Genomic DNA, 12594 nt, shown 5'->3' with positions numbered 1-12594 from the left:
AGAACCTGGCCAGTGAGTGACACATTGCTGATCTGATGCCAGAGCCCACTCCTCAGGCCGCCCAGCTGATGGGCAGAGGTGAGACAGGATGATGCTATCTCGACCTTGCCTTTGACCTTTTAGTACCAAGAGGGCTGAGCTAAGGAAATTAAGGCACTTGACTATGGGGTTCACATTAAACCACGCTCATGCTATTGCATAACATACGTATATGCATCTTGTTACCTTTCTAACACTGAAAATTCCCAAATTCGGTGACACATCTGGTCCTGAGAGGTGAGACCAGGTGGAGCAGCTGATTCTACCTCATGATGAGAGATTATTTGGATCCAGGGAGTAAGACTCGCATCACATTTCCCAAAGCATCCCCGTGTGCTGAAGCTTCCGGGTCTGGATGGCCATTCCTGGACCCGCTGTCTGGGAGGAAACCAGGACAAGGCAAGAAGGGTCTCTCGGCCCCCAAGATGCCTGTGGTCCATTAGGAGTCGATATCTTCAGCGTGTGTGTGCAGGAATCACAGCAAAAACCTGGGCCAGTGCACACATTTTGGGTGGGAGCTTGCCACGTCACTGGGTTGATTCAGTTACTACTGCAGCTCCCAACCTGCACCCTTCCTTCAGCGGCCCAGATGCCATTCGAAGCTGGAGAGCAGTTGCCACAACAAACGGCCCACCGAGGGCCCCACAGCCAGGCAGGGCACCCCGGGTGGCGGCAGGCGCGTCATGGGCACAATCGTTTGTACCGTGCTGTTGGGCTCCCTTTGTCCAGTGGAATCCACCTGCCAACGACACACCCTCGGTGCCATCTGGGGTCTTGAGTTCTCTGGGTGGGGGAGGCAGAGGTGACCATGAGTGGCTCTTGGTCTCCATTTCGGTGGAGACATACTTGCTTTCTTTCTGCTGAGCTAGGCAGCTGTGAAAGGCAGGTATGTATCCATGGCTGCGCTATGGAGTTGCCCTTCTGGTTAATCACGCAGAAATTTGCAATGATCTCCCAGTGGGAGCAGCAGGGTACCCTCGGACTGGTTGTGCAGGCCTGTGGAGACCTGAGGGTGCGTTCTGCCTTCCTCCCGCAGAGGATCAGCCGCGTGGACTTCCCGCGGCTCTGCCCTTCCTGCGGTGCCTGCACATCCCCCCACCCCCGTCCCCGGTGTACACGGGAGACAGCAATGGGACCTGCGAATGAGTGAGGCGGCCTGGTCATCCGATGCTCTGTGTCCCTGCTTTTCCCTGTCACTGAAGAAAGTCGCCAGTGTTGGGAGATCTAGAGAGGAGGCCACACTCTCTGGAGCCACAATCAGCGTGCTCTGTGCCACAGCTTGGGGACAAACTCCATCAGACCTCCCTGGCTTGTTTAATTGCAAGAAGCCGAGTGGAGGCTGCTGCCACCTCTGAATCGCCAAGCATCTCAGGCGCTCACACGGGTGCTGGGAGAGGTCAGCCATCCATCGGCGGGTGGAGGGAGCTGGAGGAGCCCTTTGGTCCCACACCGCCCTGTGCTCCTCCCTGCCCTGGGTCCTGCTCAGGCCAAGGAGGCCTGTTGCTCCAGATCCCTGGCAGCCCACAGAGGCGCCAACACCTGGCACCATGGTGACAATCAGCAGGAAAGGGGGCTGGCTCTGCAGGGGCCTTTAGCATCAGCCGCTTCCAGGCAGAAACCAGCGCGGCCCTCTTCCCCGTGTGGTTCCCAAACTTCGGTGCACAGTAGCACCCCACTGGAGGCATCGTCAAGGCATCCGCACGGAACAAGCTCCAGGTGATGCTCTCCTCGGGGTCTGCGGCCGCACTCCGAGGAAAGCGAGGCCCTGTTCCCGAGCCTGGTCCCAGTCACGGGGCCCTGATTCTGGTCGGTCTCGGTGCACACCCTGGCGCAGGCCTTGGTTCGGACCCTTTGGCCTAGCTCAGAAGACCCCCTCCTAACTTTGACTCTCAGAGAGTTGGGATACGCAGCTCCTCACACCTTTCCTGGTGCCTGCGGGCTGGGCCTCCTCCCGGGACCAGGAAAAGCGTCTTTCTTCCCCTGAAGTGGCCGTGGCCCCTCTCGTGGTTGGGATGGAAGCGTGCTCCAAGCCTGAGGATGTGGCTGTCCCGGCAGAGGTCCAGCCCTTCCTCCAGGTCCTGTTAGGTCCCCGGGGGTGCTAGAGGCTCCAGCTTCTGTCAGGTCCCTTCTCTTCAAGCCACCTTTGGGTGTGGTGTGGAGGCCAGGCAGGGGAGCCTGGAGCCTGGCGGCTCCTCAGGCCTGGCTGACCCGCGAGCAGTGCGCTAGGGGCTGTGTTAGCTGGCTGTTCACTGAGGCACTGCTCCAGGCACCGTCCTTGCAGGGCCATGGGACTCTCAAGACTTGTTAAAGACCAGTCTGGACCCTGTAGTCCTTGTCCTGCAGCCTTCGGCCTTTTCGTTGCTAGTTTCCTGCTAGAAGAAGGGCAGGAGCTGCAGGGCTTGGGGTTCAGGTGCTGGGGGAGGCCGTGGGGCAGAGGGGCCTGGGACAGCAGCACTGTCCCGGCAGACAGCAAAGGGCAGATGTGGGCAGACATAGGCCTGTGGGAAAGGGCCACACTGCTGTGAGAACTTGTGGAAGTCACTTGAACCTTGCATGCCTCAGTTTCCCCATCTATGAAATGGGTACATATCATAGGTGTGGAAACCGCGGCCCAGACGGTGTGCTGAGGAGCACAGTGGGCTCTTGGCCCTCCAGCTTTGCCACAGAGCTGGGTGTCCCTAAACATTTGCTTGTTTGCTACCAAAAGCTACTAAAATAAAGATTTGTTCTCAAGTCTGAGCTTTGAGCTGCTGTGTGTGCGTGTGTGTGTGTGTGTGTCAGTGTGGCTTCCAGGAAGGAGAGAAGGGTCCACTGCCTGATCCCCCTGGTCCAAGGCTGCAGCCCGGGATGCTCGGGTTCCTGTCGGCCTCTGGCGTAGGGGCTTCAGTGCCCCCGAGAGTGCGAGGAGCCACCTGTGTGGGGAGACAGCCCAATAAATGTCAGTGGCACTGGCTGGCCGTGTGAGAGGAGAGTGGGGCTGTGAAGTGAGTTGGACCCAGGGCCAAACCCCACTGGGGTCAACGCCCAGTGACAATCTGTGGGTGTGTGCCACAGTCACAGGAGAAACCCGTCCCCAGCGGCCTTCTGTGGTGAGGCGGGAGTGGAGCTGAGGCAGCGCTGCTGCTGGGGTGGCAGGTGGCAGGGCCCCTCTGTGCCACACGGGCAACTCGGAGGAGTAGCTGGTCTCCAGAGCGTCCCTTGGCTGGGTCCCCTGCCTGGCGGGGCCCGTAGGACAGCCTGCACAGCAGAGTTGGGCCCAGCACAGGCCTCCCCTGGGCCTCGGGGCTCCCTGGGTGGCCTAGGCTCTTTCTCCTCCACCTACCCCACAGCTGCTCTCCCGCCGTCCTCCTGAGAAGCTGTCTGGTGACTGGAGGAGACTGGTTTCAGTGTCCTGTCCTTCACCACGGTATGGGCCAGCCCCTCTCCCCTTTGGCCCTGCGCCCTTGCCTGAGAAGCAAGGGGTTTGGACTTGCCTAAACGTGCTGAGGCCTCGCACCCTGGGGCTAGGCCTCTGCGTGCCTGTCCTTCACCAGGCGTCCGTGTCCGTTCACAGCCAGCGGTGTCTCCCCGCTCTTGGGGACTGTGGAGGAAGGTGGGCTAGGGACATTCTGGGGTGGGTGCTCACTCAGCTGGAGTCCTCAGGGGTGCTGGGAGTACTGGGTAGGCAGAGTGGGGACATTCTCTTGGGTGTGGGTCACCAGGGGTCCTAAGCAGCTAGCTGGGGTGGGTTGGGGGGGTCACAGGAGGACCCCCCCCACTGTGGCCCACAGGGCAGTGGCGTGGGTTGGATCTGAAGGCTGAGGGGAGGTCAGCAACAGAACAGTGGGTGAGCCAGTCCTGAAGGGCTGGGAGATGAAGGGAAGTGAAGGGAGCAGGGTGGGGCGAGGGTCCCAGATGGTGACAGTGACTGAAGGGAATGAAGGGGCTGGTGAGGCCAGTGCGTGGGTGGGAGGATGCGACAGCATCCACCTAGATGTCCTCTTCAATCCGATTAAGGTAATAAGGCAGAGGGCAGGACACGTTGTTCCTCCACACCCCTTCCAACTGTGCCTCTGATTCCTGAGCACCGGCCACGTGCCAGATGCCACCTACTCTGAGCGCTGGGGAGCAGAGGAACTAGCAGACTGATGCAGGCTCCCCTTCCCGCCAACCTCCCTCTTGTCACATCACAAGCTGGCTGGTTCCCACATCCATCCTCCCGGATGGCCACATGCCCGTTCTGCCCTGTGCAGTGACTGGCTGAGGCTTGGTTAAGGGGTTTCGCTGTGCCCAGTCGGACACTATGGGGGAGGAGGGAGGCTTCTGGGAAGGACGCAGTGACGCGCACAGGGAACTGGTTGGCGCAGAGGAGCGCCAGCCTGGCGAAAGGCTGCCTGGCTCAGGGGCAGCCATGACCGCGGGCAACAGACGAGCTGAGCTGGTGGGTTCACCTTCCGGGCACCCAGGAGCCCCAGCTGGGATGGGAGGCAGATCTTGGGGTCTCGGGGCTCAGGCCCATATTAGTGGCTGACATTCACTGACGTTTTAAAACATGAGTCTATTCTAAAAGTGTCTGTCAAACACTGAACAAGCACTGAATAATTATGTCTTGGAGTGGTTTATCCCAAGTAAGGGCAGGGGCAAAGAGACTCAAACATGTCCACACTGGAAAACACAACAGCTGCTAGGGACCGACACAAGCCACCAAGAAGTGGCAGGTGGGGAGAGTCGGGCCTCCAAAAACAAGGGATGCTTCAATTGGCTTGATGAGGCCACCCCATCACTGAGGGGAGGGAGGGAATCAAGGGACCAGGTCCCTGAGCTGAGGGGACAAGTCTCACCCACCAGGAAGCACGTCAGCCCTGTTCTCCGTCTTCCCCGGGTGGACCAGGCATCAGCTGCTTTCCGAGTAGAAGCGCCCCCGGGGCTGCAGTGTCTGGGCTGTGAGGGACAGCGGGTGCTGGTGGGGAGGGGCTACCTGAGCCTCCTGTGTCATGAGGCTGAATGTTGAGCACGGTCTCAACAGCTGGCAGGATGGCTAGGAAACCAGACCCTGTCCTTGCAGGGTGGTCCTCACAGCTAGACCACAGCCAGGGGAGAAGCCAGGGGCTCTAGGGCCGCGGCCTTTGTGCCTGGAGGGCTGTACTGTGGACAGGGCTGTCACGCCTGTGAACAAGAAGCATCAACACAGCTAGGGAGGTGGACAGCACCACCGGACAAAGGTGGCCCTTCTGTGCAGGCCTGAGCCCACGTCACAGTGCCAGGAGTGGCCACTGGCCCTAGGCCTGCAGCGTGCACACCCCACACGAGAGCAGCCCTAGCGCCCTCCCGGCTCCCTTGGGCAGGCGCCAGCAGCAGCAGCAGCTCTCAAGAACAACGGGCTGGGCTTGGGCTGCAAGCTCTGGCGCCCGGCCTCCCGTCCCATCAAGCCCCTGCCCTCGGCTCCCCAGGCTGCTGCTCCACCTTCGGTGATCTCACCCAGGGGTTGTTCCGGGACAGAGCGGGCCATTTGGTCAGAGAGATGCAGATCGCCTTTAATAGCTCAGTGACCATTGTTTCTGTTGACAAGGGGTCTGCGAACACACTGCGACAGAGAAAAAGGAAAGAGGTCCGGGTGTGGGCAACGCTGCCTCTGCACCGCTCCGCTTGCAGCCGAGGCTCAGCAGGAGCATTTCTTCAGACGGCTCCCGTGGAGGGCACAGCGGGCACACGCCCATCCTGTCTGTGGGTCCCTGGTGGGGTCGGGAGTGACCGTCACTGTGAGGGCAACATGGAGAGCTGGCGGCTCATTCGTGGTGAGAGGCCCAAGCGCGGCAGTGGCTCTGGAGCGAAGCCAGGTGGCTGGAGCGGCACGTGGGGCTGGGAGGGAACCTGGAAGGAGCAGGGCGGGGCAGGGCTGGGAACTGCCACGAGCTGCCGAGGGTCCTGGCCGTCCTCTTCTGCCCACCCTGAGCCGGGACACTGCGAGTGAGAAGGGCGTCTGCCACCTGGGCACCACCTCATTTGGCCAAGCACTGGGTCTGGGTTCAGGTGCCACGATGCTGCCCTGGGCACCCTTCCTGCCCACGCACAAGCGGCCGGTGTGGCGCAGACACAGGCCTCCGTGGACAGGGCAGCAGGGCGCACTGCACACTCAGGTCTCTGTCTCCTTCCCGCTTACCCTCGATTCTTCCTTCAGGTTCTCGGCTGCAAGCTTCATTTGCTGTTGAGAGAACACAAGACAGCAGGTGAGCCACACCAGCCTAAGTGGTGGCGCCTAGGTGGTGGCAGAGGCCCCGCTCTCTTGGAAGCCTGGGCAGTGGCTTTGAACACTGGAGAAGTGGTGACTCTCTGACACTGCCTGTGGCTTCCTGCAAGTCCCTGTGTCTGATCTGATGCCATGGGAGCCGGTTGGTGTGGGTAGAAATGCAACGCTGTGTTGTGTGAGCCCAGCACCACAGGGATTTTTAAGGACACCGAAGTGAGAAGCAGCTGGCATCTCCTCTTCTCTGGACGACCAGGATGAGGGGAGTCGGGGGACAGGGCCTGGGAGAGGACAGGGCACCAACTTGGGGCTGTTTGCTCTGCCTCTACGAGCTGAGTGGCCTTGGTGGGTTTGGCCTCACAGAGCCTGAGTTTCCGCATCTGCACAGTGAGCCATGAAGCACGGTTTGCAGGGTGTCTGCAAGGACTGTTGCCCAGGAAGTCCCTGGCCCAGAGCAGATGCTCCAAATCATCAGACATTTCTCCCTTTGTCCCTACAGCCACGGGACCACCCTCACCCCTCCACCCTCATCCTCGTGGGGAACATCCCATGAAGTCTTTCTGAGGGCAAGGCCAGGGTGCAGGCACCCTCCTGGATGGAAGGATGGGAGACTGCCAGGGAGGCATCAGAAGGGGCTGCGCCCATGCCCACAAAGTGGGCAGGGGTGAGGGGAGCCTCCCAGCTCCCCTAAGCCCAAAGCTCCCAGCCACCTCTGTCCTGTGGGTGCTGGAAAACACGACTGCAGCTCTGTCCTATTTGTTGAATAAATGAAATAACTACTTTGGAACTTGGCTTAAAACACACACATAGGTTTTTGATAATAGCTACTACTCATGGAAAAACAAAACCGTTGAGCATGGCCACTGCTGGTGCCCCAGAGGAGCCCTGAGTAATGCCATACTCCCTGTGGCGGCCAGGGAGAGAAGCCCCCTCCACAGACCATAAACCAAAAGCCTCTGTCTCCTGCTTCCATTTCCCCTCTGACATATCCAGCAGATCTGCGGTCTCTCGGGACAGCCCACGTCAGCCCACTTCACATCTTCTCCAGCCTAGGCTGTCTCCCACGGCGGCTGGGCAATGGGCTCCTGCAGGCTGACTCCTCTCTATCTGGCTTGGGGAGGAGACTGCCAGGCTCTGGGTCATGCATGTGTAGGCAGGGCTTAGGGGGTGGCTTCTGCTGAGGGAGGGGACCAGGGAGAGTCAAAGTGACCCGTTTACCAGTGGGGGCGGGTTCTTTCTGCAGGGGCCACAGCATTTCAGGCCTGGAGCAGGGATGGACGTGGGAGTTAAGGCCGGCCCAGGGACCCACAGCTGCAGGGTTTCTGTAACCCTCAGCCTGCCAGGGTGACGGGATGGTTTGATTTAGTCCACAAGCCTGGAGAAGCTGAACTGCCGTGCCCTGTGAGAGTCTCCGGAAGTTCTTTTCTGTACCTGCTATCTTTTCCACTACTAACGCTTCAGGTCTCTCAGAGGCCCCCGCTGCCTGTTAACTACGGGATGTAAAATATGCCCATAAAGGAAAACGGCAATATTTCAGCCCAGGTTCATGGCAGACTCTTCTAGCTGGTGTCATTTAATACTTATGAGACTTTTAAAATGTCTTTTTATGAGAGAGACACACACACAGAGAGAGAATGAATATGAATCTATTTCCTGATTGATAAGAAACCATAAGACATTAAAGGCTAAACAAATTTCACTAAACCAGAACAATAACGAGGATAGAACATTCCCCAACTTCTCACAGAATCTTGCAGCACATTTCCCCAGCATTCCGCAGAGGGAGGAAAATCAATGCGGGTATTATGTGAGGCTCCTTTTGAGGTGCAAACTGCTCCCCCATTTGTGTGTGTGGCTATGGCTGGGAGCCACGTGACGGCAGGTGACAGGGTGCGGAGGCGTCCAGCACCTCTCCCGGGAGGGGCCTCCTGCTCCACAGCAGCCAGGCAGAGGGGCCTTCTCCCTGAATGACCAAGCCCTAGGGGACTGCTGTCTCACTTTTTGGAGCTGCCCCTATAGTGTTCCCCCTTGTCCTTATAATTGATGTGCCACTGAGTCCCACAGTGACCACAGCCCCTTCTCTCAGCTCAGGGTTGGGGGCTTCACCAGGTTTGGGGGAGGAACTCAGAACCCACCTGGCCGGGCTCCTCCCCACCTGCAGTGCCTGCCCTGCTCAGTGCAGTGCCTAAGAGCCTGGGGGTGTCCCTGAGGTCACAGGGTCATCAGCAGGGAACTGCACTGTTGACAGCAAAGGCAGGATGGCCGGGGCCCCTACAGTCCTCCTGTGCCTCAGCCCAGGTGTGCCCTTTCCTTCTGCTGTCCTAGAGCAAAGCTTCTTTGAAAGCCATGATGATCACGCCTGATGGCCTGGCCAGTTGGGCCGAACCCCGGACCCTGACACCCTCCCCCTGTGGCTGGTCCTGTGGCCGTATCTGACTCACTGGAGCTTCGGGATCCCCGAGCTCAGCCGGGGCCAAGGGGCATCTCAAGGCCAGCTTGGCAGCCAGAGGCGGCAGGTAGGGACAGGAAGGCTGTGCTCCCAGGGCCTCCACAGGGCAGTGACGGGCCGAGTGGTTTCCTCCCAGGAGCACTGTGCCACCCAGGGCATGGTAGGGGGCTGGGGCTCAGCTGACTCCTTGGGTCTCCTCGAGCCCACCAGCCAGGGGATGCTGAGCCAATGGCAGAACCAGAAATTAAAACCTGCAGCTAAAGCTTAAAGAAAAACCCCAGCAGTGTGGAGGAAATGAGCTGTAAGAGCCTGCTTACCCAGGATGAGCAGCTCAGTTGGCACGGGGTCAGTGACTGACATCCACACCCACCCGGTGCAAATGGGGCTGGCCGGGCCAGTGTCTGTGGCAAGCCCCATCTCTCCTGTCTGCAGGATGGAGTCAGAGGCCACAGATACTTGCCAGTGGCAGTCTGGCCTTAAGATGACTTCTCTTAGGTAAACCAATTGCCATCTACTGCTCATGGGTCCAGATCTCCTCAGTTTGGGGGTCATGCAACTGGCAAAAGAAACACCAGCTCTCTTCTTGGTATAGAGAACGTGATGTAAACCTGCCCTCCTGGCAAAGAGGCTGAGCCCTGCCAAAGCGTGCTCTCCCTCCACGGGGAGATGGTGAGCACTGGCAGAACTAACTTCAGATCCACGGAATTTCTGATCAGGAAGGAATCTTGAAGAGCATTCAGTCCTGTGACCACTTAAGAATCCCGAGACCTGGCTAACTGCAGACGTATAGGCCCCCTTCCCAAGATGCTGACCCTCTGGCCTGTAGTGGGGCCTAGGACTCTCTGGATTTTTATAAGTTTTCCACTGACCATCCCAGGCTTGCAAGTCTCTGATTTGCTGTCTGCCACATTTCACGTGTAAGCAAGCTGGAGCTGCAAGGGGTGATGACAGATCCCTCCCAGGCCACACTATGGGCTCTGGCTGGGTGGGCTAGGGTGCCCCCCAGGCTGCCTCTTGCAGCTCAGCTCTTTGGCAGCTTTGGATGGGGGGTGGGGTGGGGTGAGAGGGAGCAATATTATCCCCTTTAAAAAAAAACCTTCTTTGAGACTCCTTAAATTAAAACCTTTATAAAAATATAAGCAAGATAATGGAGCCAACTTCTCTACAAAAGAGGATCAGAACGGAGAGAATGGAATTCCCCCCAACTCATGATTCATTAAAACACTGATGCTCCAAATTATTTTTTAACAAGTACAGATTGATTTTTGCATCATTATTAGTAATGTTTATAATAGGAACCTAATCATTATGCGTGTTGGCCAAAGGCACAGCTTAACCTAAAGGATATGTAACTGGATCCCTATCCCTATGGAGAAAGAAGTACGGAAATATTTTCTGAGACTTGCAATGCTTCCCACAGTCCTGGGGTGGACACCATGGACCCCACAGACCTGGGACAGCCCCTTCACCCTCCCAGGCTTGTAGCAGAGACTCCGCCTGGCTGAGCCCACCATCAACTTTAGGATCCTTCTGTGCACAGCGCTCAGGAAACTGCTACCAATTGATTATGCCTCTTGCCCACTTTGAAATCTTCTACAGCTCTGTCCACTCTACCTGCCGAGCACACCCCACTCCTCCATTACCACAGCCCCCCAAAACCAACCATCTACAGAAGGAATCTATCTGGGGTTCCCTTGGTTGAAGGCCGGAAAACCCCATGCATCACCAGTTCCTGTTCACGGCTGGCCTCACACGCCTGGGTCCCGAGTGCTGGATGCAGCGGCTGGGATGGAGCCAGGCTGCTGGCCCATGCGTCCTGGGGCAGCAGCTGAAACAGGAAAGGGCTTCTCAGCTCAGCTCAGCTCAGCAGCAGCACCTGGCTCCTGAGTCCCCCAGTCTCGGGTGCATAGGCCTGATGACACAGCATCTCGGTCTCCAGCTCTGCTCCCCACCCGAGTTCTGATTTCACTGATCTGGGGCGTGGCCTGGGCACTGGATCTCTGAAGCTCCCCAGGGGATTCTAACATGGAGCTGAGGTGAAGAACTACGGCCTCAAAAGGAAGCCACCCCTCCACGTCACCTGAGGAGTGGAGCGAAAGGAGGACCAAGTGCAAGGCTCCCCCATGCCGCTGTGCACACACGTCTCATCCGCGCCATGCAACAGGCAAGGGCTTCTCTACAGGTGTCACTGACGTGGCCATGGGGTCTCAGCAAGGCTAAGCCACTTGTTGATGACATGCAGCATTTTTATTTGTTATATCTATTGGAAAGTTTACCTCAAAGTGTTGTGAAAATATTCTAGTATGATTATTAAAAAATCTAAGCCTGCCTGGGCCTGGTGATGCCACCAGGCTCTGACCAGCCATGACAGGAAGTGGAGGGGCAGGAGGGCCTGTGCAGCAGCCCATCGGGTGGCTCTGGAGGGAGCCAGGCCCATCTCTCCCACTGGAGAGGTTGTTTCATTTTAGTATTTTGACAAAATATAACTGGGACTTGTAGGGCACCATTCGTGGCAGTGTTCTTGGCTCCCGCCACCCAGCCGAGCCAGCCTTTCTCCCTGGCGTGCCCACCTCAGGAAGCAGCGCCACCAGCCAGCTCCTCAGACCAGGGCTGCAGCCATCCCGGCCAGTGGCTGCTCCTGCCTGCCGAGCACGCCACTCCTCCCGCCTCCCACCTGGGGCTGTCCTCCGCCTACACTGAGACACCTCCCCACTCTCCCACTCTCGCCCCAAAGCAGCCCAAGTGATGTTTTAAACAGGGGGCCTCTGTCGAGCTGTGGACTTGTCTCCCACCCCCTCCCCTGCTGCCCTACACTCCAGCCTCGGTTCCGCTAGAGCCACCAGCTCCTTCTGCCTGGTCCCCTGCCCGAGCTTTGCTGGTGACTCCTTCCTGCCACTTGGTCCTCGGCCTGCATCCTCCCAGGTGGAGCCACCTGTCACCATCACATCCTTCTATTCTAATTCCTGTACTCCACTCAAGCCATCTGGTTTTCTCGTCATTTATGTGCACATTTTTTCCATTTTAAACATTCTATCCCACCTGGTATGTGATTTCCAGAGAGCAGGGCCATGACTAGACCCACAGGCCTATGACAGAGCCTGGCACCAAGCTGGTGCTCTGTGACTACTGTGGGAGAGTGACCAGCACAGCTCCAAGCCTGCAGCAGCAGAGAGATTCTAACTCAGCCAACAGTCCCAGCATAGGTAAGAAGAGGTGAAGCCTCCTTTCTCACGTGTATATAAATAAGACATACTCAAGTTCTTGAAGTCAGCGTTACTCTCTGGACCACAGTGATTGTTGGTCACATGCATGGGATCACAGAAAACACACTGGTAGTGTGGGCTTTGCCATAAGTGCCAGAATTCCAATGTTCCCAACAGTTACCTGCCCTGTTACGATTCAGATGTGGGCCCCAGCCCCTAAGAGTCTGACTCAGTGGGGGTGGGAATGTCATGGCTTGCCCTGGTAACAGGGAAGGTGGTCTGTAGTTACAACTTGGTGGGAGGAAGAAGGCAGCCAAGTTATCAGCCAGTTCTCTGCTGGAGACTAAGACTCCTCCAAGAAAGTCAAATCCCATTCAAAAAAGGCTCACCCTCACAAAACAGATGGCATGCAGGGGTGTCCACAATGAACACAGTTCATTAACTGCATGACCTCACGCTGGGGAGGGTGAACAGCAGTTTGAGTTAACAAAAAAGGTATTTGGAACGTCCGTTTCTCAAATGATCTCTTGCGCCCTGCTTTCTCTGCACATTTGGGTTTCAGAGCAAAATTTCCCAAAGCAGAAGTTAAAGGAACTTTGAAAGGAGATGTCACAGATATTTTGAGACTGCAAATTATTTCCAGTGGAAAGTGAGGAGCCCATGGAAGCCAGAGGCTTGCT

General features: G+C 57.5%; 1 protein-coding gene across 2 annotated transcripts in view; it reads right to left on the bottom strand.

The window, feature by feature from the left end:
• Positions 1-5553: 5553 nt before the first annotated feature.
• The window catches only part of ANO10 (anoctamin 10), a 240616-nt gene continuing 233575 nt past the window's right edge, over positions 5554-12594 (bottom strand). For both annotated transcript variants that reach the window (XM_012638749.1, XM_012638743.1), the window contains one exon: positions 5554-6220. In XM_012638749.1, coding sequence (XP_012494203.1) covers positions 6152-6220 — 69 coding nt within the window. In that variant the 3' untranslated portion in view covers positions 5554-6151. The remainder of the gene's footprint in view (positions 6221-12594) is intronic.

This window comes from Propithecus coquereli, unplaced genomic scaffold (genome assembly GCF_000956105.1).
Source record: "Propithecus coquereli isolate 6110/MARCELLA unplaced genomic scaffold, Pcoq_1.0 Scaffold1, whole genome shotgun sequence".
Classification (NCBI taxonomy): domain Eukaryota; kingdom Metazoa; phylum Chordata; class Mammalia; order Primates; family Indriidae; genus Propithecus; species Propithecus coquereli.
This window is presented reverse-complemented; position numbering and strand designations above follow the sequence as displayed.